The sequence below is a fragment of the Rhagoletis zephyria genome, unplaced genomic scaffold (genome assembly GCF_001687245.7).
Source record: "Rhagoletis zephyria isolate East Lansing unplaced genomic scaffold, Rhagoletis_zephyria_1.1 Rzeph_scaffold_00746, whole genome shotgun sequence".
Classification (NCBI taxonomy): Eukaryota; Metazoa; Arthropoda; class Insecta; order Diptera; family Tephritidae; genus Rhagoletis; species Rhagoletis zephyria.
The window spans coordinates 88,215-115,477 of NW_016157830.1; the positions used below are offsets into that span (position 1 = coordinate 88,215).

General features: G+C 33.4%; 1 protein-coding gene across 1 annotated transcript in view; it reads left to right on the forward strand.

Moving 5' to 3' along the window:
* Nucleotides 1-27,263, forward strand: part of AstA-R1 (allatostatin A receptor 1) — a 148,833-nt gene that overhangs the window by 72,619 nt on the left and 48,951 nt on the right. The window contains exons 4-5 of the mRNA XM_017613983.1: nt 16,322-16,440; nt 27,014-27,089. Coding sequence (XP_017469472.1) covers nt 16,322-16,440; nt 27,014-27,089 — 195 coding nt within the window. The remainder of the gene's footprint in view (nt 1-16,321; nt 16,441-27,013; nt 27,090-27,263) is intronic.

Genomic DNA, 27,263 nt, shown 5'->3' on the forward strand with positions numbered 1-27,263 from the left:
TAGCCAAATTCCTTAAAAAAAGGGCTAAAAAAATTAAAAGAAAGTCGTTGTGGCTAAAAATGGTAGCTAAAATTGTTTACTTACATATCCTTACTTCCTTACTTTATATAATATTAGCCCTGTTTTATTCAACCATCATAAGCAAATAGCTACATCTTGGTCAAATAAAACGAAATTAGCTTATTTCCTATGTTAGGCAAATTTTGACAGTTCTTTGACTGCAAATAGTGTCAAAGTAAGTTTTTGCCTCTTTCTGATTGGCTGAAGGAGAAAATTTCTGATGCTGAATGGCAATGCCTCTTGTTAAATATACAAGCCAAGATAGCCTTTCATAAGCCAATATAATTATGTTGGGTAAGTCCTCGATACAAAATAAGCTAATAGCTTAAATTTCTGGACAAATAAAACACGGCTATTATAAATCCGAAAGTGAGTTTGTTTGTTTGCTACGCTTTCACGCTTTAACTATTCAACCGATCATCATGAAATTTTGTACACTGCTATTATTTAGCCTAACTTAAAATATAGGATACATTTAATCTCTATTAGGCAAGAGGGCGTGGCACCTCTAATACAAACGGAATTTTTCATACTGCATTTCTCAGGAAATATTTTTTGTAGATTACTGGAACTTGATATGGAGATATATAAAATCCTTCTCTACTCATGGGTTAGGGCTGCCACCTTAAAAAAAATCTTATTTATTTGAAAATTATATTAAAAAAATAGATGTCAAGAGGCTTAAAAAAGCTTTAGTTTAGTATATTTTGAAAAGGCTTCCCACCGNCGGAAAATGAATAAATAAATTATATGTATATCAGAAAATTAATAAGATGAAATGAAATTATTGTTTGATTTCTAACCAAACCTATGTATGTAACTCAATCGCCTAATGGTTTGCCGAACCGTAAACAAATGTTTACACATCCAATTTCGTGAGTAGGTACCTGTTACTCACACCATTTTTAAGAAGTTTCACTTCTATCATGTGTACGGTGTTACATACGCATTTTTTAGTGGTAGCCAAATTCCTTAAAAAAAGGGCTAAAAAAATTAAAAGAAAGTCGTTGTGGCTAAAAATGGTAGCTAAAATTGTTTACTTACATATCCTTACTTCCTTACTTTATATAATATTAGCCCTGTTTTATTCAACCATCATAAGCAAATAGCTACATCTTGGTCAAATAAAACGAAATTAGCTTATTTCCTATGTTAGGCAAATTTTGACAGTTCTTTGACTGCAAATAGTGTCAAAGTAAGTTTTTGCCTCTTTCTGATTGGCTGAAGGAGAAAATTTCTGATGCTGAATGGCAATGCCTCTTGTTAAATATACAAGCCAAGATAGCCTTTCATAAGCCAATATAATTATGTTGGGTAAGTCCTCGATACAAAATAAGCTAATAGCTTAAATTTCTGGACAAATAAAACACGGCTATTATAAATCCGAAAGTGAGTTTGTTTGTTTGCTACGCTTTCACGCTTTAACTATTCAACCGATCATCATGAAATTTTGTACACTGCTATTATTTAGCCTAACTTAAAATATAGGATACATTTAATCTCTATTAGGCAAGAGGGCGTGGCACCTCTAATACAAACGGAATTTTTCATACTGCATTTCTCAGGAAATATTTTTTGTAGATTACTGGAACTTGATATGGAGATATATAAAATCCTTCTCTACTCATGGGTTAGGGCTGCCACCTTAAAAAAAATCTTATTTATTTGAAAATTATATTAAAAAAATAGATGTCAAGAGGCTTAAAAAAGCTTTAGTTTAGTATATTTTGAAAAGGCTTCCCACCGGTTTGAAAAGTAAAATTTAAATTAATTATACGCAAGCTATCTGAAGAATTAAAATATGGCTGTCAAACAAAATATTGTTAAGAAACCTTTAGTTTTAAAGTTTTGAATAATATTGAAGTCTTTCACAAGGGTTGCCACCTTTTTAAAAATTCAACTTAATTAGTTTAAAGGAAATATTATAATACTAGCAGACCCGGCGAACTTCGTCCAGCACAAAATATTTTTTTTTTTTTATTGAAACTTTTTGGTCCAACATTTTCACCAACAACAATTCACGTTTCGAATTTCCATTGGCACGCTCATCGGCTAAGATTATGGTTTGGTGGTCGTTTTCCGCCTTAAATAACCTAACGAAAGCCTTATGTCCATGGTGAAGTTCTTGAAATTCTCTAATTGTGTAACATTTCATAGAACGGTTAATCTCACAACGAAATAAATTTGAAGAACATTTCCTCTTCACTCCCTGGCCGCAACAATAATCCGGTTCTATAGTAAATCTGTCCAAGAAACTTTGTCGTATAGTTGGTANGTTCTTTGACTGCAAATAGTGTCAAAGTAAGTTTTTGCCTCTTTCTGATTGGCTGAAGGAGAAAATTTCTGATGCTGAATGGCAATGCCTCTTGTTAAATATACAAGCCAAGATAGCCTTTCATAAGCCAATATAATTATGTTGGGTAAGTCCTCGATACAAAATAAGCTAATAGCTTAAATTTCTGGACAAATAAAACACGGCTATTATAAATCCGAAAGTGAGTTTGTTTGTTTGCTACGCTTTCACGCTTTAACTATTCAACCGATCATCATGAAATTTTGTACACTGCTATTATTTAGCCTAACTTAAAATATAGGATACATTTAATCTCTATTAGGCAAGAGGGCGTGGCACCTCTAATACAAACGGAATTTTTCATACTGCATTTCTCAGGAAATATTTTTTGTAGATTACTGGAACTTGATATGGAGATATATAAAATCCTTCTCTACTCATGGGTTAGGGCTGCCACCTTAAAAAAAATCTTATTTATTTGAAAATTATATTAAAAAAATAGATGTCAAGAGGCTTAAAAAAGCTTTAGTTTAGTATATTTTGAAAAGGCTTCCCACCGGTTTGAAAAGTAAAATTTAAATTAATTATACGCAAGCTATCTGAAGAATTAAAATATGGCTGTCAAACAAAATATTGTTAAGAAACCTTTAGTTTTAAAGTTTTGAATAATATTGAAGTCTTTCACAAGGGTTGCCACCTTTTTAAAAATTCAACTTAATTAGTTTAAAGGAAATATTATAATACTAGCAGACCCGGCGAACTTCGTCCAGCACAAAATATTTTTTTTTTTTATTGAAACTTTTTGGTCCAACATTTTCACCAACAACAATTCACGTTTCGAATTTCCATTGGCACGCTCATCGGCTAAGATTATGGTTTGGTGGTCGTTTTCCGCCTTAAATAACCTAACGAAAGCCTTATGTCCATGGTGAAGTTCTTGAAATTCTCTAATTGTGTAACATTTCATAGAACGGTTAATCTCACAACGAAATAAATTTGAAGAACATTTCCTCTTCACTCCCTGGCCGCAACAATAATCCGGTTCTATAGTAAATCTGTCCAAGAAACTTTGTCGTATAGTTGGTAGCAATTTCAAAATGGATGCGTATAATTGTTCTACAGAAATCCAATATACGGGGGTGGCCCGAAAAGTACTCGGTCTAACCTAGAGATGGCGGTAGTTGTTTGAAAAATATCACTGTGTTAAAAAGTACACAATCTATAAAGCATATGTTTCAAGTTTGAGGACGCCACGTTGTTTAGTATATGCTTGGAAGCCGTCAATAGTCAACGTCTTCAGTGAATTTGTGAATACGGAGAAAATTGGTCATCGTTATGTGATACAATACTTTTATTTGAAAGGCCTCAGCCCATCCAATATAAAAGCTGAAATAGACTCTACTTGGGGCGGGTCTGCTCCTTCGTTTACAACAGTAAAATATTGGGTAGCAGAGTATAAACGAGGACGTACGACCTGCCAGGACGAGCATCGCAGTGGCCGACCAAATGAGGTGACGACTCCAGAAATGGTGAAGAAAATCCACAAAGCAGTAATGGATGATCGTCGACTGAAAGTCCGCGAGCTAGCAGATATAGTATGCATTTCAGTACGGTACATCGCATATTATCTGAAGATTTGGAAATGAGAAAGCTGTGTCCAAGATGGGTGCCGCATTTGCTCACACTAAACAATTTCAATTGAGTGTTTAGGAAATTAATATTTGGATTGTTACCTCATGCACCCTATTCGCCATATTTAGCCCCCTCGGACTATTTTCTGTTCCCCAACTTCAAAGATTTTCCAACGAGGAAGAAATGGTGTCGGCAGTTGATGTCTATTTTGAGGAGCAAAGCAGTTCTTATTATAAAAAGGGTATCGAACTTATTGAGCATCGCTGGGAAAAGTGTATAGAGCTGAAAGTAGATTATGTTGAAAAATAAATACATTTTTGCCCAAAATGTTTGTGTTTTCTTTGTTAGGTCGGGTACTTCTGGGACCACCCTCGTACATAGACTTATTTCAGACGACATACCTTAAAAGTAAGTTTCACTAAAGCAATTTAAGTGGAAATAAATTTGTTTACTTGAATTTATTACAGTAAAAGGCGCGCGATGGTTTTGGCGGTAGATTTATCGGTGGTAATTTGAGATTTACCCCTGCACAACTCAACCCTGGTGTCTCCGAATGAAGCTTTAAGACATAACAATACTGGCAAAAATCACATACATTGGGCCAATCGTAACACATAAAAATTCGATATACTCAATGGTGCAACAGGTTTATTTATTCTGACATTCACGCCACCTTTTCTAACTTGGCCATTATTCAAAATCACTCCAGCGCCACGTGGCAGCCTTTTTTTTGCAATAGTATTCCTTTACCGTTACCAATACATACTTTGAATATCGGCCAACGTGAATCATCAACAGGATTTTTATACCCGAGCGCACTTGTGCACAAGAGTATTATAACTTTGTTCACATAACGGTTGTTTGTAACAGGCAAAACGAATCGAGATAGATATAGACAAATGTATACGTAAATGATCAGAATGAAAAGAGAAATCGATCAAGCCATGTCTGTCTGTCCGTCCGTCCGTCTGTGCATACGATAACTCGAGTAAAAATTCAGATATCTTAACGAAACTTGGTATGTGCACTTCTTTCGGGCGTAGGACGGATGGTATTGAAAATGGGCAAAATCGGACAATAACCACACCTACCTCCCATATAACGGTAATTTTCAGAAATACGAAAACTGCGATATTTTAGTAACTACTGAAGATTATTCACTCAAAATTGATATTTACAATTATTAAGATTAAGAAAAATAAGAATATTATACATTTTTGGAAAACGGGCGTAGCCACGCCCACTTAGGGATACATGTGTATATCTTGGTAACCGCTGGACCAATTTCTTCCAAACTTGGCACAGTTGTTAGCCTTGTTACAGCATACCAAATAGCCGAAAATTTTTAAAATTGGACAATAACCACGCCTACCTCCCATATAACGGTAATTTGGAGAAATACGAAATCTTCGATAAATTAATAAATATTAAAGCTAATTTACTCAAAATTTATGCATGCAACAATTCTTTACCAAGAAATACGTTTATGATAAAATTTTGGAAAATGGGCGTGGCACCGCCCACTTATGATCATATATATGTATCTCGGTAACCGTTCTACCAATTTGTACCAAACTCGGTATGATTATTGTGCTTGCCACATAGAAGCAAAACGTTGAAAATTATTGGAATCAGATTCAAATTACGACCACTTTTCATATAACGGCGAATTTCAGAAATGCTTGAAACTTCAATATTTCGAAATTTAAGGACGCTAATATACTCAAAATTGATACATACCGGCTTACCATGTAGCGGTAGCTTTCGCAAAGATGAAAATCATATACTTAGTACCTGCGCCGGATATTTAATGTATTTAATTGGACTTTCTTAATTGTTAGTACCAACTTAACTCCAGTGCCAATGGCGGGTGAATTTGTGAATCTACACTATCCAGAGAGTTACTCAAAAACACACAAAAAACTTCGTTCAAAATCCGTCCGAGCACGCCCTCTTTTTCAATATCCCGTTTCTCTCCATGAGTATAAGATTGATTTCATATATCTCCACACCAAGTACTCCAGTACTCTACCATGAACATTTCCAGAGATATTCGGTACGAAAACTTCGGTTTTTATGGGAGGTTCCACGCCCCCTCTATATATCGAACATTTTTTAAGCATATAATAATCCTTGCGACGTCTGAATCAGATGTCGGAAATTAAAAAAACAAATCGGTTGGGCCGTTCTCGATCATTGCGAATACAAAAAAACGGCTTTCAAAATATGTATTGGTATAGATTGGTATAAATCGAAATCGTTTTGAATATGTATCACAATATGAGTGTTAGATGAAAGAGGTTTAAGAAGGTTGCCAACTGTTTAAAAGGTTAAATTCAATTCACTCAAAATGATTTTAGAAGGGCTTAATTCCAAAACTAAATGTAAAGGGTTATCATCTTTTTAAAATCTCAATTGAGTTGAAAAAGTATGACAAGTTAGAAGTTTAAGAAAGTTTTAGTTTAAAAATATTTTGAAGATGGTTAAACAAATTTTAAACCTCCTTCTTGAAGCACGCAAAAATTTCATACACTCAGCGAAGCGGGTGAGTAGGGTAATGGTATAGAAAAACAATGAACTCTGGAAAAAGCTTATATTTTATCCAATCAAAAACCCTTTTGAATAAAAGGACAAATATACGACACCAGCTTGCTGGCTTGATCAAGTGATTGTGCCATCAGGCTCGAAGAATATAACTTACCAGCATGCTGGTACAATAATTATTTCTTTACAAAAGAAATGCATACTATCCTGTCCACCTTTATTTCATACCCTTTGAAATAGGTCTACTACAAGATTGTATGAACTAAAGGTGTGAAGTGTAGGAAGTAAAAGTGGGCAGGGTAGTATAGTTTGGGAATTTAAAACATTTGCAGGTAAACTAAAAAATTATTTAGTTGTAAATAAATTTTCTTTGAAAAAATAACAGTTGTAGTTAAAAATACTCCTAGAGCAGTTGGAAGTTAACGCCTGTAAGGGGTAAACATGCTGAAATTGCAACACTTTGGAATTTTTAACTTACTCTTAATATTTTCAATGATATTTTTCATGAGTTTATAATTTATATTAAACATTTTAGTAAGCGATGTATTTTTGCTGAACAGCCCTAGTGACATGGAATTTATTTTTCAACCGTAGTCGATGTTGACAGATGACTCATACGCCATGGCAAGAGAACAATATACGCTGGTTACACTGATTTACAGCAAAAATATTCCGTGGATTCCGAAAATCGACGTCATTTTTTATTCTATGGATATTTTCAATTAATCGTTATTCAGCTTAAAACAAAAAGTGATAACACTTAATGGCGTATATCTTACGAAGCAATTAAACGATCTTAATATGAAATACGGCAAGTGAAAGCTAGCGAAATTCTACATAGACCGTGGATACATCACTTTTCGACAGGTCTGATAGATTCTGGCAAAGCAATTAATCAATACAGATTTTTTGTTTTCTTGATGGAAATATGAAAAAGAAAACACTTTAACAGAAGAAAAATTTAAAAAATAACAGGTTCTGTGTCAAATTTTTGCGTTTGTTCTAAGGCATGTTCTAATACAAAAAAAAAAACAAGTTACCAATGAAGAAAATCGATGGATAAATAAAGAAGTAATGAGTGGTTAAATAATAATGAAATAAGAGCACAAAAGCGTACTACTTAAGTGTACATGACATATGAGTAACATTATTTTCTGCTCATTTTCAGTTAGGTTTGTAATTTTTCTCCTGTTAAAATTTAATTTTTTTACTTTTTTCATAAAAAAAAGAAAAGTGGAATGATTAATTAATTTGTCAGAAACTATCAGTCCTATCGGAAAGTCATATATAGATGGTATATGGAAAATTTTGTTAGCTTTCATTTGTCGTATTTCATTTTCAGTTTGTTGATTCATGAGATATACGTGACTAAGTGGAACCAGCATTTGAGTTAAGCTGAATAGCGGTAATTTGAAAATATCTCGAAAACGTATCCATAGACTAAAAAATTAACTCGATTTTTGGAACCAGCAGGCGATTCTACATTGAGAATGGATAGGGGCATCTGTGGAACAAAAACCAAACACAAATTTGTGATCCAGTGTTATTAAGTAGGGATCGGAATTGGTATGGACTTTTGTTATTTTATTTAGATGCATTATTACCAAACTCGTATTTCAAAACTAAACGACAAACGGCATGCACTTAACTAAACAAAGACCTGTTAGCCTGTTTCGCCTGTCATGACGTATGAGTTATCTATCAACAATAACATTGAGTCCAGCTGGGAAAACATTTTCAAGTCACTATAACTTTTATAATTATTAATTTAATTTTACGCTTCCAAGAAAAAAAATGGCAAACCTATTTTCGCATATATACAAAAACGTTTTCCATCTACATCAATACAGCATGATGCATAAAGCTCAATTGAATCAACGGGACTTATGCCTTTAAAACGTTTTAATTTAATTCGATTAAATAACCATTAAAACAACAGCGTATACTTTGATGTGAAAATGAAAGAAGCAACTTAATTGCATTTGATTGTGTGAGAGATATTTAAATGGATTACATTTGGATTACAAAACGTACATAAGAGCGTATACATATATATGCACAAAAGTATATATTTAGCGGGAATAAAACTACACAAAATACAAAACATTTTGCAATAAATGAACAAATGATTTACAATAAAAAGAAAGGCGGTTTGAATGAAATTTCAATTAATAGCCTGCATCGTTTTTAAACGAGAAACGTTTCTATTGCATTCGCTACAGTAATTTGCTCTGCGAACGCGATTTGCGTAGTTTCAACTAAGTATGTAAGTAGCTTTCAAGGAATAATTGGGACATCTTGTTGTGCTGCATTGCTTCTTACTTAGTAGCTACCCGGGACACAATTATCGCATTTTGAAGCACTTCTTGTGGGATATTAGCTAAAATTATGCATATCCTAAGTTGGTTCGCAAAGCCTTCGATCTTCCTATGTTCAGGAACCGGGACAAGATACCTCTCTCTGATGGCTAAGATACCGAGCGTAATATAATTTGGCTTAGCTTTGATAGCCAGAGCTGGTATTGCAAATAACGCCACCTGGCTAGCAGATTACATATATTTTTGTTTTACTATTTCTTCGAGACGTTATTACGTAAGTTTAAGTTAGTTAGTTAGTTTAAGATTTAAGTTTATTTAAAATATTTGCTTCAATAATCCCGGCATTTTTTCTGAAATGCAGAGCCAAAGCCACGGCACATCAAGTAGCAGTAGCGTCTTTATCGGTCACATGGTCTCTTCTGGACGTGAGACCCACTTGTAAGCTACTGTTCAAGTGAAGCTTGGGTGCCGAGGGGCTATGGTCGGAAACTGGGCACGACCCAGTCGTTGCGGAATGGTAGCGGGCACTGCTAACCACTACACCACAAACCCGTGCCCGAAGTGTCTATTATCCACAGACTAGCAGCCCGATTTCAACATTTGCTATCGCCAATTTTGATCGCCAAAAATCTCCAAAAGAATAACAGACGCCCCTAACAACATGCAACATCTAGCTGCAAGCCCACCACACTGCCAGATTTGGCTGATTACGCATCGCATGTAATACTTTTCTATGTTGTATACTTTTAGGCTCTATTGCGTTTCATTTACAGAATTTTGGCGACGAAAATCTTGCGTAGCGGTTGTCAGAATTCCACTGCTGACTGCCGACTTTATAGCCACTTTATAAACACTAGCTAAAATTAAGGATAGTTTATGTGAGTTGAGTTGAGCTGAAATAACATTAGTTGGAATGGGTTAAGAGGGGGGAGTTTAGATTAGTACTAAGCATAACATAAGATTAAATAACATAACATATGTACCATAACACAGCACAATATAACATCGCACATTCATCAGTTGTATATCCTTTTTTCCCTATCACTTTCTTCCTCTCTATTTTTGTGTCTATCGCTTTTAATGTTAATGTTAACGTTAATGTTTATGTTTACCTTCTTCTTATGTTACCTTCATGTTCATGTTCATGTTCAAGTTCATGTTCATGTTCAAGTTCATATTCATGTTCATCTTCATCTTCATATTCACCTTCGTTTATATTTAGGTTTCTTTGCTTTTATTCTAATCTTTGCCTTTATTTCCTTCTTCTTCTACATATTGAACTTTACCTTCTTCCTTGCATGAATCTTAATCTTCATATTTCTGATTCCTAAACTGCTCCTTAGCAGATTTGTTTAATACAGTATCAGTATTAAAGCATACATTTAGAGGTAATTTCCGCCCCAACCATGTACGTGTATTAGTGTCACTTTTGAATTGATTTTTCGCTTTATGTTAAACCAATTTGAAATTTGAAAAATTTTTTGTACATCAGAATCAAAATACCTTTCTAATGATATATAATTGTTTATACCTTTGAGGTAAAGTTTAGCCGTAAAAGGGGTGTACCAAAAACCAAAAAACATGTGGAAACATCATTATATTGCAATATATTCGGGGCCTGCATCAAAAGTGATAAACTGATTTCATTATCATTTAACTCGTTTATCGGAAGTTTTGTCAGTTTATATGAACGCCGCTCTTATTTTATATTTCATTATACATATGATTAGTAATCTTGTTTATTTTGGTTCACTTTATGCCAAATGATGTTGTCATTGATGCCACATCAGTGATTTCATGTCATGTGGTGAGATTGGGTTTGGTGAGCTGCGGTGTGGTGGAATTGGGTGCGGGAGTTACGGTGTTTTGAATTCAGCTGTGGTTGGCTTTAGAGGTGTGGTTAGTTTAGGTGTGGTGAATTCAGTTGTAGTGAGTTGAGGTGTGGTGAATTAAGCCTAGGTGAATTTAGGTGTGGGGAGTTAAGGTGTGGTGAGTTGAGGTGTTCTGAGTTAAGGTGTGGTGAGAAAGTTGAAGTGTGGTGAATTAAGGTGTGGTGAATTAAGATGTGGTGGATTTAGGTGTGGGGGGCTAAGATATGGTGAGTTAAGGTGTGGTGAATTAAGGTCTGGTGAATTTAGCTGTGGGGAGTGAACTAATGTGTGGTGAGCTCAGGTGGTAAGTTTTTAAGCGGAGTTGAGATGAGTGGAGATGAGTTAAGTTAAGTTAAATGGTTATGATCTTTATCCTTATCTCCATCTTCATCTTCATTTTCATCTTCATCTTCATCTTCATCTTCATCTTCTAGAGAAACGAATTTTTTATTATAAGGTGAAAAACTAAAGCTGTTTATGTATATAAATAGGACAATTGCCAACAAAAAGTAAATAACCTTCAAATAGTCTTCAAAGAAAATAAAACGCGAAGTGAATCAAGTGGTGGACTTACTCTAGGAGTATATCCTGTAAAGTGAATTATTGTTATACGATATTGATTAACTACATACATGTTACAAAAAGAGTAATTAAATAAAAACAAGTAAAATCAGCGCCGTCTTCGGCTATGCCGAAGGCTTTATACCTTTCATGAACATCTGAAATCTTTGCTTTAACAGATTACTGTATTTGAAAAAACTATATATTCAAAGCACACATAGATAGAGGAGTTACATATATAAAAAATCTTATCTAAACAATTAGAGGTATTGAATATAATATGGATATATAAGGTATATCATATAGCACCAATCTAAGTGATTTTCACTGCAGTGTGATCGGTATGTAAACCGGTAACACGATGTAATGGGTTTAGCTTCCTACATTAAGGAGATATATTCCAAAACATGATATAGGAACAATCAGGGGTATAAGAGATAAAGCTTATAAGCATAGATTTTGAAGATTTTCTCAGTAGACTTTGTATTATTATTTATACAATAGCTTACGAAATTAATCGGTTTTAGCTGTCCAAATAAATTATTTTACATTAAAATCCCATATCTGAACAATCAGTTTTATGGAGGCAACTCGATCTTTGTTAATTTCACTGTAAACTATCTGTTGATAATGAGTGAAAAAAGTGCGAAATATCATGTTTCTAGCTGCAGATATGGAGAAGTTATAACAAAGAATCTCATATCTGAACAATCAGTTGTATGGGAGCTATATGTAAAAGTGACCCGATCTTTGTTATTTTCACTGTAAGAATTCTGTTGATAATAGTTGGAAGTATTGCAAAATTTCATGTTCCTAGCTGCATAAATCGAGGAGTTATAACGAAAATCTTCATAACTGAACAATCAGTTGAATGGGAGATATATATTATAGTGACCCGATCTTTATTATTCGTACTGTAAATATTCTGTTTAACTAGCGCTCCGCTGCGCTTGACTACTGCTTCGCTGCTGGGAACCAACGCTATTTTCCCAAATCCGAATCCCAAATGTGCGGCCATAATTCGAGAAAATAAAGTTTCTAGACAGGCCTTTTTTGACATTGAGTTGGCTAAAGAGCTCACCTAAGAAGCGAAAACTGTTCACTCTAACGACCTGTGCCCCAAGTCCCCTCTTTATATTCATCTGTAGTGTGACCTTCTCCCAAGCACAATATTATTGTAATAAAAAGCGAAAAGTTATTAACGTATAAAAGTAGTTAGAGAATAGGAAATCAAAAAACTAAATGGGTTCTACGTCTGAAGGGTAGTAAAATACATTAAAAAATTTGTGGAAACTAATAATGTAACAGAAAGTTTTAAGAAATAAAAATGTAAAGGTATTTTTTTTTTAATTTAAACAAATTTTGAGTTGCTAAATGTAACAGTAACAAAACGCTGTCGGAGACTGCCTTTAAGCCAATTGAAGTTTACGTAGAAAAGTATCAGCTACAGTATAAAACAAAACTCAGGTGCTGATTTCTCTCCTTATATTTTTTTGTTTTTTTTTACACGCTGATACAAATCAGTTTCGCCTATATGTTAAAATGTCCAGCTTTTTAATTAAATTTCACACTACACTAAAACTGAATGGGCTATAAAACTGCATACTCAAAATCTTTCTAATTGAAAAGCTCGAAATTCACCAGACGCCATACTCGATTTGCATTTCTGACAGCGGATTAGTAATTAGTGACCCCGAAAACCTCCTAGTACGAAATTTAGAAATCATTATTTCAAAGCTTCGAATTTTGGCAGCACTTTTGGATTTCGGCGCCACTGTGCGATGGTGTCGCACAATGAGACTACAGCGACCAAAAGTAGTAAAAACGGGTTAGCGAATTCTGAAAAGGTAATTACGCAAGTACATAGCAAAATATCCAGCTAACCCAAACCAAAAGGAATACTTGATAAAAATGCATATTTACAATCATGACACGAGCTTAAAGTAGGAACAATGCGAAAATATAAATTTGCAAGAAAAAATTTTGATTTAGTCGCAAGTAATTTGAACTAATTTTTCCACTTGTGCGCATATATAAAAGGCCAATCTGATTGATGAGCAGTTTTCGAATATGTCTGTGGTCAAGCATTGCTTTAAATTTGTATAAAATAGTTTACTTTGAAAAGGGATATTTAAAAAGGACCAAGGAAGCGAGCTAAATTGTACTTAGGACAAGAAACATTAAATATGCGTGTCATATCTCAAATAGTTCCAGCTGCGAGGAACTGCGAGTTCAGTTTCTATTCTTCCTTTTATAGACCCGCCTCCTGTAAAATTTATTGAATCTTTATTGTAGAGCTGAAGGGAAGCCAGAGTGTACATAAAATAAGGAATATGCAGTATAAAATGGAAATTGAAGAAGATGTAGATATTAGTGACTCGGCAATCTGTTAATCACATTCGCCATTCAGCCAAAAATGGGGCTTCCCTGGACGAGATCCGTTTTCGATGGCAAGAGTCCTGCCGGCCTTAGCTCAGCTTTTGTGGTGTAAAATGTACGTAATATTGAAAGCTTCAGTGTAAATACATATCGTGCACATAAATTAGTATGCAGGTATTGTTAATGTTTTTCTTTTTGTCATTTTTCAAATGAAGAAATAGGACTTCATTAGAAATAAAATAAATGTGACTGTTCATTTTCTCCAAAATTCATAAAATTTAGTACTTGGAGTCAAAAAAGTTGTGAAAAAGGTGGGCGCCGTAATTAGAAATTCTTTATTATCTTTCAAGCTGGAAAATTCTGGCTGAAACGGGCAGGGCACACCGAATTTCATCAAAAAATATTTTTTTTTTTTAAATTGCGCCTGTTTTTCTAGAATTACTGGACGTTAATGTAAACTGGTTTGGATGATCTTTCAGATTTATGGTTTTCTCGTTAAAACCAGTACATGCTCTGAATTTCATCAAAATCAGATAACATGTACTATTTCCGCCCAGAAGAGCTGTGGGCGTGGTAGCGCGTTGAATTTTACCATTTTCCACATTTCTTCATTCCTAAGTGCCGAACAGCGCATATACGAAATTTCAGCGTATTTCTAGTACGGTTATATGGACGCCCACTGTGCGTCGTCACTTAGCGGTTTACTGTACAGCAAGCACAAATTCTTGCGCACCTCGGCCAAGCGGTAAAACACGCCATCTTTATGGCTAGACAATACACTAGACTTATATGCGTATCTACCACTGCCGTTGCATTTATTTTTACCGCTGGCTAGCGTGCAGAAAATTTAAAAATTTTCCACGCTCACGCTTGGGCTGCTTTGCCCTGTTAAAATTTTTGTTGCTTTTAAATTTTGTGTGCGTACGCCGCTTTTCGCTTTAATCTCCGTTGAACAACTGCTATTGTACGCGTGCTTTTTTTCACGCCAACTTTAGCGGGCCGCACATTGGTCTGAGGGTGGCAGAAAATTCTAATTACGAACTAAGTGGTTGACTCGATTCCAAACATGTCTACTAACAGGTTTTAAAGAATATTACCTGAGAAAATCTAGTCTAGCAATTGTCAAAGGGCACAGGAAGCCGGTGAGAATTTGAATACATACACATTTTCCGGGATCAGTAATTTTAGTTGAATGATCGATTGGAACTGGATTTGTCTTCATCTTCAATATTAAGCTCAAAAGCATGCAAGGCTGTTTCCAAATCAGGTTCTCATAATTTTGACGTAGAATACGTCTTATAAATATTCATTACTTTTCAACAACTTGAATCGAAAAAATTGCTTCTATATTGTTTGACAAGCTCTCCTACCATGAAATAAATAATAAATAAATGGGTGTGAAACCTATTTTTTTATTTAAAGTGGCGTTTTCATTTTTTCTCTTTGACCGCAGGATTTATTCTGAAGGACTTTGTAATTTCAAAGATGTGATTAATTCCAAAAATTGTTAAAAAAATTCAATGCAATGTAGAATAAAAATATGGGTAACAAACCGATGGGTGAGTGGAAGATCGACCTATCTCGGCAGCCAGTTCGAAAACTCAGAAACTTTTCTAGAACGCCCTACTTCAGAGCTTTATTGAAAAATGCCCAATTTCAGAATATTATGGGAAAACACCCTATCTCAGAATTTGGTTTAATCTAAGAAATCGGTTCAAAAACGCCTTATCTCAAACGAGAATACATCGAAAATAAACTGAGATAGGGCATAGCATAGATAGGGAAATGCATTTCTAATGAAACTTTATTGGCTTTTTTAATTTTTGCACAAAGTTTAGAATTTGGATATATATAGTTTTTGTTAGATGATCTCTACTTTTATAAAAAATCTTTGCGAAAAAATTTTAAATTAACAACATTGCGAATATTATATACAGATCACTATAATTTTGAGTGAGTCAATATAGGTATTTATTCCTTTTTAACTGAATAGTGAAAAATAGAGATATGTATATGCTTGAGTTAAACATTCTAAAATTAACAAATTGCTAACCATTTTAAAAATTTTCAAATCGGGTTTTTAATTTCCAAGTAGCTTTAAAATAAAATTTTAATACTTCATCATAAAGTTTTTCTTTCGTTATCAGTCAAGGTTACAATAAATAGTGTAGTTTTGGGTTGCCGTCTTGTCACTGTCCCACATATGTATATAAAGATGAATGTCATTCTGTTTGATCTGTCCTAAACCTTTCATACAATTACTAGCCGCCCCTGGCGCTAAGTTTGAATTAATATATATCATGAGTAGAATACGTTAACAGATGTCTTAGGAGTAACCTCCAAAAACTTTATTAAAATCTGTGAAGTAACTTGTACGGATTGCATGTTCAAAAAATGTTGACTCTACTTTATACATAATATATTTCTAAATAGATGTATGTATGTATATAGGTACATAAATATTAATGAGAAATATCTACACAAATATTTATTCTTGGTAATCATTTGACACTTATTTTTATTTAACAAAAGATCTTTCAGGTCTTAGGATCCCTTGCTGTCCTATATATTATCCACATAAGTACTTTGCATACATACATCATGCTTTAGTCTTAAACAAGCCTCTTAACCGATTGGTTTCCAATCTTGTTACATCTTTACAGGTGTCCTTCTGTGCGTCATCTTACGTCACTCCACTGACACTGATATTTTTCCTGTACATGTGCATGTTGGCACGCCTATGGAAGAGTGCGCCTGGTTGTAAGCCGTCAGCAGAATCAAGGTAAGCAAATTACGGCAAGAAAAGTCAAACAAGGAAAGCTGAACTTTTAAGCATCATACTTTAATTCCATTGCATTATAATGCCCGCACTTACCGACATACTTACATACTACATACATATGTACATTGCGTACAGGTATTGTGCATACGTAAGTAAACTGAAATTAAATTCGAGTACAAGCTGTTAACATCCGCGCGTAACATTTCGCAAGTCCTTCGCTATTTCGTTATATGCAACGGATTTACAGATACAAACGCAGCAAAACGTGTTAACGGCTTGAAATACATTTATACTATTTATGTATGTATGTATGCACGTTGTGTTATTACCCCGTGGGAAAAGTAGTAATGCGTTACATGCGTGATAAATAATGTGGTGTATATCTTATGAGTTTTAAATCCTATTACTGATTAACTGGACCGGGAATTTTAAACTTTTGCTGGAATTGCTTCTTTTGCTTTTTTAGGGTTTCCAAGCTTAATTTTAACGACCATACATATTTTGATTATTTTAATGTATAAAGCTAAGTGCGTTCAGCGAATTTTGACATCTGATATTATACAGCCTGCTTTCTCACTCTTTCCTCATGAAATAATGGAGCGGGTATATAACATTTCTGTGGCAAACGTGGGTAGCCTTGCGCTCTTTGTTTGCAAAAATACATATATAGAAATCTTAAGTAGAAAGCTTAGGAAATTTCATAAGAACTCAGTACTGCTAAAGAAACGTTTGTTTAATAAATTTCTTAAACTTGTTTTTAAATTAAGTTCTGACAATTCTAGAGATTTGCCTACAAAGCTTTAAACTTCAAAATGGTTGCAACTATTAACGATTATCCTTGAATTCTCGATTATTTCCCAATTTCCAGCGATGATTATTCCGATGTTAAACGTCGAACTAATGTAATGTTTTCAAACAATACATACAAACAGATTTGGTTTTTATTAACTCGAACTTCAATTGCATTTCACTGGAATATAAAAATGTCGAAGATTTGTATCTACGGTAAGGCATTAGTGTTGTTGAAGTGATTAAAAATAATTTATCTCCAATGGAAAGTAAGGAATATTTAAAAAAAAATTGATTCAGTTTTGAAAAGAAATTAAGGTTTCGTATCTTTCCCCTCTATTCAATGCTTTCAAACGATCAACGCAGATTTTTATTATTTGAGAATATCAAGCAAAACTTTTCTTTGCCAATTGTAATTATTCTGTCCTTGAAATAAACTGAATAAAAATAAAACCTTAAACTGTTTATTGTTTTTCGAGCAGGTTCGATCCCTGCTGAAGTCTAGAAAAAAGAAGTCTGATGAGGAGATGTGGTGATCTCTGAAATAGTGCTATAACTTCTATCGCTAAGACTTTGTTCCTTTTTCAATTTTTCCTAATAAACAATCGTGGTACAAAGCTCAATAAAAATATTAAAAATAAAATGTTAACAAGCCACAATAACATTGACAAATACATATTTACCACTGTTTTAGTGCTTTTGAACTTTGTTAAAACTTTTTTTTTTTTTGCTTATTTTTTCAGCCATGCTGATTAGAATGTAATCAGCATTCTTATGTATCCAGGAAATTCATTCGATACTAGGTAATGCAAAATTAAATGTCATACTTTTCCTAGGACATGGGGAAAAAATTAATATTCGAATGTGAAAACGACTGTTTCACAGATTATTTTTTCCGATTACCATACATTACATTTTCCCACTGGGTACGTACTTACACACATACACATGGACATAAATGTATGTATTTGCATTAAGTGATTCAATGCGCATTTTATGTGTACGCTTGTTAATTTTATTAATCCTTGCTCTCTGAGTATCTGGAAAATCCGCTAAAGTCTTACGTGCTCATGCATGCAAGATGAAAATTAATATTGAGTTATTGGAATTATGGGCTTCGACTGGTTTTGCATTGCTCGTAAGAAAGAACTTTTATTTCCATTTTTACAGATTCCCGTAAAAATTTCTCATACTTAGACATCAGAAGATTATTTTCCTATCTTTTTAAACCGTCTTAAATAAATGTAGTAAAAACATTTTCAAAATTTACGTATTTTCAAATGCGCATTTATACAAGGTGGTGTTACAAGAACAACTCATTTAATATTTTTGTGTCTACACTAGTACAGTAGAATGCCATCCAAGACGAAATGGCGTAACTTTGGATGTCAATAAAACGAAATAACAACAAGTAATAAAGTCTAACTGCGGGCGGAACTGAACATTAAATCCCCGGCGCAAGTTCTAAATACATGTTTTTTCACCTTTTCGAAAGCTACGGCTAAATGGTAAGCCGGGGCGTATCAATTTTGAGTAAATTAGCGTCCTTAATTTCGAAATATTGAAGTTTCAAGCATTTCTGAAATTTACCGTTATACGAAAAGCGACCGTAATTTTAGTCCGATTTAAATAATTTTCAACCTTTTGCGTTTATGTGGCAAGCACAATAAAAATACCGAGTTTGGTATAAATTGGTAGACCGATTACGGAGATACATATATGTGATCATAAGTGGGCGGTGGCACGCCCGTTTTCCAAAATTTTATCATAAACGTATTTCTTGGTAAAAAATTGTTGCAAGCATCAATTTTGAATAAATTAGCTTTAATATTTACGATTTATCGAAGATTTCGTATTTCTCTTAATTACCTTTATATGAGATGTGGGCGTGGTTATTGTCCGATTTAAAAAAATTTCGGCCATTTCGTATGTTGTACCAAGGCCAATAACTGTGCCATGTTTGGAAGAAATTGGTGCAGCGGTTATCAAGATATACACATGTAACCATAAGTGGGCGTGGCTACGCCCATTTTCCAAAAATTTATAATATTCTTATTTTTCGTCTGAAAATTATTTTAAATATCAATTTTGAGTGAATTGTCTACAGTAGTTACTAAAATATCGCAGTTTTCGTATTTCTGGAAATTACCGTTATATGGGAAGTGGGCGTGGTTACAGTCCGATTTCGCCCATTTTCAATACCAACCTACCTTGGATAATGGAAACCCACATACCAAATTTCGTTGAGATATCTCAATTTTTGCTCGAGTTATATGAGCTGCTATTTTCTTACGTTTTGACCCTATTTTTATTATTATTATTTTATTATTATTATTATTATTATTATTATTATTAACCCTATTGTTATGTGTGTGATTTCTTAGGACTGGATAAGTGAAAGATGATAGTAACAGTGGATTCCAAGTAAAAATGTCCGTTTACGTATGTATGTTTCATTATCTAAATCATTTTTTATTATATTAAACTTTCCTCCTGAGCTACATTTCAAAGTACTGCTTTTATACCCGAGCGCACTTGTGCACAACGGTATTACAACTTTGTTAACATAACGGTTGTTTGTAACAGCCAAAACGAATCGAGATAGATATAGACAAATGTATACATAAATGATCAGAATGAAAAAAGAAGTCTATTAGGCTATGTCTGTCTGTCCGTCTGTCCGTCCATGTGCTGGATAACTCGAGCAAAAATTGAGATATCGCAACGAAATGCGGTATATAGAATGCCCTTTACCCAAGGTAGGTTGGTATTGAAAACGGGCAAAATCGGACCGTCACCACGCCCACTTCCCATATAACGGTAATTTTCAGAAATATGAAAATGGTGATATTTTAGTAATTACTGAAGCTTTTGCACTGAAAATTGATATTTCCAATGATTTTTAGACGCAAAATAGGAATAGTAAACAATTTTGTAAAATGGGCGCAGCCTCGCCCATTTATGATTACATGTGTATATCTCGATAACCGCTCGACCATTTTCTTCCAAACTTGGCATGGTACCACATACCAAACAGCTGTAATTTTTTAAAATCGGACAATAACCACGCCCACATCCCATGTAACGGTTATTTAGAGAAATACGAAATCTTCGATAAATCAGTAAATACTATAGCTAATTTATTCAAAATTGATGTTTGCAATAATTCTTTAGCAAAAAATACGTTTATGATAAAATTTTGGATTGATTATTGTACTTGCCACTTAAAAGTAAAACAATGAAAATTATTGAAATCGGACTAAATTTCAGAAATGCTTGAAACTTCGATATTTCGAAATTTAAGGACGTTCATTTACTCAAAATTGATACAAACAACAAACAACGTAAAGGTGAAGAAAACTATATTTAATAATTGCGCCGGGTGTCTAATGTTCGGTTCCACCCGAGCTTATGCTTTTTTCTTGTTTCTTCTTGAATTGTATTACTACGCAGGGATGGAGTTTCGACATTTCTAAATGTGCCTAAGGGCTCATTTTCTCGTTTGCTCACTCATTTCTACTGATTCTAGTTAAACTCCCTACCCATTTTCATAAGATCATCTGCGAACGTTATTTCATTTCGCAAGAACGAATTTGAAATGAATTTTTTTTAACCTCGGGTCGAGTAAAGTTGATGCAGCTAGCAAAAAGAAAATATTTTTACGATTATTTTATAATTAATCGATTAATACTCGATTCATGAAACACAAAAATACGATACAACTTAATTGTAAATGGGATAAATAAAATCGATTAATTTAACCAAATGATTAATCGCTGTCATCCCTAGTCATGACATGTTTTACGTGGAAGTTACGTCTGATTTTCGTGAAAATAAAGTCTGAAATAACTTTCACGTGCTCATGGAAGTTATGTCCGTGGAAGCTGTGTCAGTTATCTATAATTTTATCTCAACGTGTACAACAGGTACACATAGTACTAGGGATTCCTTGATTTTATAGAAAAACTGTTCCAAAAATTACTGGAATGTAAAAAAAAACTGGGCTTCGGAGCGGAGCGGCGCAAAGGAGCAAAGAGCAATGGATTTTAGCCGGCGCGGAGCTGGAGCAAAGAGCTAACAAAATCCATTTTCTCTTTAGCTCCTTAAAGAAAAAATTTCCGTTAATAAATTTACTTCCTTTACATTTATGTTTTGCCAATGAAAACAACCGTGTTAAATAAATTTCCATTCTACTTATTATACTTGGAAATATTGTTCATTGCACAATGACTAGCAATCTGAGATAATTGCTAGTGAACATGAACAGTAAGTAGTGCATATGTAGATATGTATGTATATCAACCGTTTATTTTGAAAGAAAAAGTCACTTCATACCTCTTATGCTTAAATCCCCCGTTATTGGTATCCGAACTCATCTATAAATCGTTATATCGACATAAACTAATGACAAAACAAAAGTTTTTCGATTTCAAAATAATTCAATTTCAAAATAAATCAGAATTGCTCATCGAGCGCTCCGAAGCCCTGGTAAAAAAGCATTTTTTTTTATGGAGATACTATGAAACGAAATTTTTTTCACAGTAATATACTGCATTTTCTTCATTCTTTCATATATTTATGTATGTGCCAGTTTTACCGTTATATATTTTTTATCTACTCGTTTATTCCATGTGGTCTTCATGCTTTATTTAAATTAAAAAAATTAAATTACTATACCGTTTAAAAATCTGAAAATTCACTGCGGGAAATTTTTTTATTCTCTTTTTGTCTTCGCCTTCTCGTTTTTGCCTTTATCAGTTTTAAAAAAAGGTTTTGAACGAACCAGTATATCACATTCCTAGGCAAGTTTTGAAAGAACATTTTCGATGCTAAATTTTGTTAAAACAAAATGTCGAAATCATCTTCATATAGAAACAGTGTCATCGTTAATTAAGAAAGAGATGTTTTTAAATATTATAACTTTACAACACTCACATATTGACTAGATTTGACTATTTATTTTATTATATTTTAATTTAAATTAAGTGTTTATAAAAATATAGTTTATTCCTTAACAAACACTAAATGAAAATAAGTTTAATCTTTGAACAACATTAAAAAAAATCGACAAACTTTCGTAAAAATTTCGAACTTTCTATTTCAATTTTATCTCTTAATATTTTGCAGTTTTTTAGCTCATTCAATTTTAGTCTAATAAAGTGCAAATTTAAAGCAGCTGTGATTAACAGTTGATGTATGGCATATTTTTGACGATGTCGGTAATTTTCTTCCATATTATCTAAGTATGTTCGACGATTTTTTAATGAAGAAAATGAGCAACGCCTTCATAAAAAAAAGCAATATATTAAAAATCAACGATAAGTCGCAGCTATGTATTTTAAACTTGCGCTTTATTTGAATTGATCGGGCTACAAAACTGCATACTCAAAATATGTATTTCTAGGAAATCTAATTAAAAAGCCTTACGAAAATTTGTTGATTTTTTTAATGTTGCGCAAAGATTAAACTTTGGATTTATACGGGTTTTGTTAAAGTGTAAACTGCATTTGTATAAACAAATAATTAAAATTATATAATTTTAAGATAAATGTCGAATCTAGTTAACATGTATACATTTTTGATAAGCACTTGAAATGTCAAATTTTAGTACTGAATTCAAAGAAGATGTCTCTTTTATCCATTCATAATAACTTAAAATAATTTGTTTGTGAAGAAGTGCATCTTAAAATATCTGCCTTAACATTTATGTTAAAAGTGTAAAATATGTAAATGTACGTACATAAACTTTCCCGTAAATACCATCAAATCATTGGTCTTGAAGGGAATCTATGTATGCATGCATGCATATGAGCAAATTAAAATGTCGATGCAATTTACAGTCGAAAAGCATAATTTTTGTATAGATTTCGTACTGAAGGAACAATTTTATTTCCTAGTGTCCTAGTGTATTTCGCAAATATTCAAATACATAATCCACCAACCGACAATTTTATATATTCATTAAAAGATAATTTGTCGCATGTAAAGCTATTTTTAACCGACTTCCAAAAAAGGAGGAGTTTATCAGTTCGTCGGAATATTTATTTATTTTTTTTTTATTTTTTTTATGTATGTTACCGCATAACTTTGGACCGCGATAATTCTTTTTGCATCGGAAAGGTAGTGTCTCAGAGGTGGTCCCATACTAATCTGGTTAAGATCCGATCAGTGGATCATGAGATATATATATATATATTTTTTTAATATGGGAGTTGAAGTCGTTTTTTTTTTCTAAAAATTACTTGTATTCAGTTAATCTCTTCTTTTTTCGCATAAAAAGCGTCAGTGCGACATTTCTATAACTTAATTTATTATAAAATTCATGCAATTAAATGTATATTAAAAATTCCCTGTAATATTATTTTAACGTTCCGCCAGTGCGATTTGTTTTGAATTGAAGTGTCATTTTACATACGATTACCCGGTTTTCCATTTCGTTTTTTTATTCATCTGTACTGTAATATTTGCTGATTGCACTTGTAGATACTTCCAATATGGAAAGTATTACATATATGCCTGCTAGTCTAAATGACTTGCCTTTGCGTATGAGTTATCTATCAACATCAGCATTATTATTATTAGTCCAGTGGAAATATTAACTTTAAGGCTAAAAACATACTATACCGGCGAGCAAAGAGAAAAGCAAAGCGAACAGCGAAGCGTCGATTACAAACGTGCATGTTTCAAGGGAGCGTACATATACTCTGTTTATGAGTAGGCTAATTCACGAATTCATTTCATGAATTTGAGTTAAAATTGACTGCATAAAAACCACTTCATGAATTCAATTACACACGAAAGTTAACCATGAATTCGGCATCATTTCATGAAATCATGAAGTGCAAGTCCGGCAACGCTACGATCCACATACAGCTGTTTACTAGGGTTATGTTATTTTTAGATTAAAAAGCATAAGTGGCATAGACAGGATTTACAACACTGGAAAATGAAAAATAAAATGAAAATATATTAAAACCCATTTAAATATATGTGGCTCATTTCCTGGTACCAACAGGTTTTTCAAATTCAAAAGGAGGCCAAAAAAGCCACAACCCTACTATTTCGTTTCTCGCTAGTGCTCTTTATTTCACCATTTTTTGAATTCATGAAATGAAGAATTCATAAATTCTGTCGCATAAACGCAGTAATAGTGAACAGCGTGCACATTAGGGCGATTCTCAAATCCCTTGGTAATAGTGAAAATATATTGTATCATGAAGTGACCAAGAAGCCTGCAAAATATTAGTCTTTTATTTTAATTGTAAGAGCCCGAGCATCGACCGTCAAGTGACCCACTAGTCGAATAAGACCAATTCTTGTTAAAAATTCTGGGCTTAGCAAAAGGTTTGGTGCAAATATCATTTCTCGCAGCCCTTTAGCTTATGTTAATCTCAAAGGTATCTGTTTTCAATAAAATTTTAATTGTTCTCTTGATAATTGCACTGGCCTATAGTCGAACGATGTAAAGAACATCATTAATATTGCTAGCGTGCATTTAGGTCGCTGGTTCAAAATATTCTAATCCTTTTTTAATATTAGCTATAGTTTGCGAAATTTTGCAAATTTAGAAACAATTTCGGTAGCTCTAATAGAACAGCCATTATTTTCCTTCATCGTGGAAAAATTTTGTTTATGCAAATGAGTATGGAAACACTGAACAGGCACAACTTCTAGAAACACTAATTAGTTTACATATGTTTATGCATACAATAGAAAAATTGCAAATGTAGTAAAATGACAAAAAAAAATTTTTTACATTTTTTTTATTTTAAAATAATTTGTTTATAATCTGAATGATTTTCATCATATTATTATCATAAATCAGTAACAGTAAGGCTCGCCTTCAATTTGGTAATTATTACATACCGATCGAGTAACATTTACCAAAGTTATATCGAAAAACTTAGGCGGATCTCAAGTTTTTTTCTAAAAAAGTGTCCCTTCAATTGTATAAATAACGTTTAAATGAAAGAACCGGATTGCAGAAAAGTGTGCCAGGGAGANAATTTGGTAATTATTACATACCGATCGAGTAACATTTACCAAAGTTATATCGAAAAACTTAGGCGGATCTCAAGTTTTTTTCTAAAAAAGTGTCCCTTCAATTGTATAAATAACGTTTAAATGAAAGAACCGAATTGCAGAAAAGTGTGCCAGGGAGAAACTTTTTTCGTTCAAGCTGAATGCAAAGCAATATTGTCCAATTGGAGAGTCCTCAAAAGGATTTCCAAAGATATGTTAAAGACTATTGCATTTATCTACAGTCACTTTCTCACATAATGGAGTTAACTAAAATATTTTTGTATATCTAAACACTTATTGCACCTCCCCTACCTTCATATAACGGCAAATTTAGAAACCGCGNTCATATAACGGCCAATTTAGAAACCGCGAAAAATGTGCTTCTTCGATGACTAATGAAACCATTCCGCACCAATTTTCAAGACAACATAAATGGACTTAAAGTGGGCGTTTCTCACCCTAATTGTATTATGTTAATGTTTGTAAATACTTATATGCTTGAAACTACTATTAACTTATCAAACGACTCCTAAATATTGACAATACGCGATTGACTTCATTCACCACGATCTTGAAAACTGACCAAATCGGCGTGACCAAGCCCATGGTGCTTTTAATATTATATAAACATCCGAAAACATTAAAACGTTTGAAATAAATCGCGTCTCACTTTTTTGTATTTTTCACTTGGTTCCTGAAGTAATGAAGAATTGAAAATTTATAAAGGAAAATTATAGTTTTTGTAAGTTTTATCTTAATATCTTAAAAACTTGGAGTCTTGTTGAAAAATGACAAATGAACGTGAGGTACTAAATTTAATAGCCCTTAATTTGATATATCGTCCTGTTTATAACAATTGACGCATTCCATAGATATTACTAGCCATTTTTTTTTTTTCATTTTCAAAAGTCATACATTTTGATTCAATTGCGCGGGCTAAGGATACGTTTTGAATTAATCTTTCGTGGCCAATAACAATTGGCTTAGACATAAGACATCATAATATTACTATTACAATACGGTCAAATGCATTTTATTTTCCCCCATACAAAATCGGCCCAGCCTAGTGCACATCTAGCATACGAAACACAAATTCATTAAATCGGTCACTTTTGAGTTCCGGTCCTTTCATTACTGGGTTACGTAAACTGCCAGAGAAGAAGGAAACAATAATGCCGCAGGAGGTCTTGGACTGACTCTGTTTGTAGTTGTATTTATTTGTCAATATCGTAGGGACTAAAACTATCGATAACCTGTTAATGTTACGTAGTTGGTTTTAAAAACTGTATTAAACAACGAGGATTAATTTTCCTGTGTTAAAACTAGGAGTTTTTATTTTCCTGTCGCTGAGCGATCATTTGACCTCACCAATTAACTGTTGGCATACTTACAATCTTTGCGATATTACTGTCAAAGGTACGCGCATTCTTTGGCAGAGAGATATGATATTTTTCAGATAAAAGGAAACCAGAAAAAATGTTCGTTTCAATGTTGCACCGGCTTTTTACTTTAAAATTTCCCGAAACTTTAAAAAAATACAGCAAATTCCAATCACATAACTTCGCCCCTCAGGTGCGTGGCATCCATTCAGCGTTCATTCTCTTTTGTCATAAAGTTCTTGGCAAACTCAAAGCACACATAAATACCGCAAGTTTTAAATAAAAAAAAAACTTTTAATTACATATGTACATAGGCACTGCTTATTGCTTTCGGTAATTAATATTCCATCTTTTTTCTTTTTGTACCTTTTTCGCTGCATCAGAAAGGGAAAACGGCGTGTAACCCGGATGGTCGTTGTGGTTGTGCTTGCTTTCGCAATCTGTTGGCTGCCTATACATGTAAGTAAACTAAAAACAAACAAGTAAGAAAGTCTAAGTTCGGGCGGAGCCGAACATTAAATACCCGGCGCAAGTATTAAATATATGTTTTTTCACCCTTCCGAAACCTTCCGCTAGATGGTAAGCCGAGGTGTATCAATTTTGAGTAAATTAGCGTCCTTCAATTTCGAAATA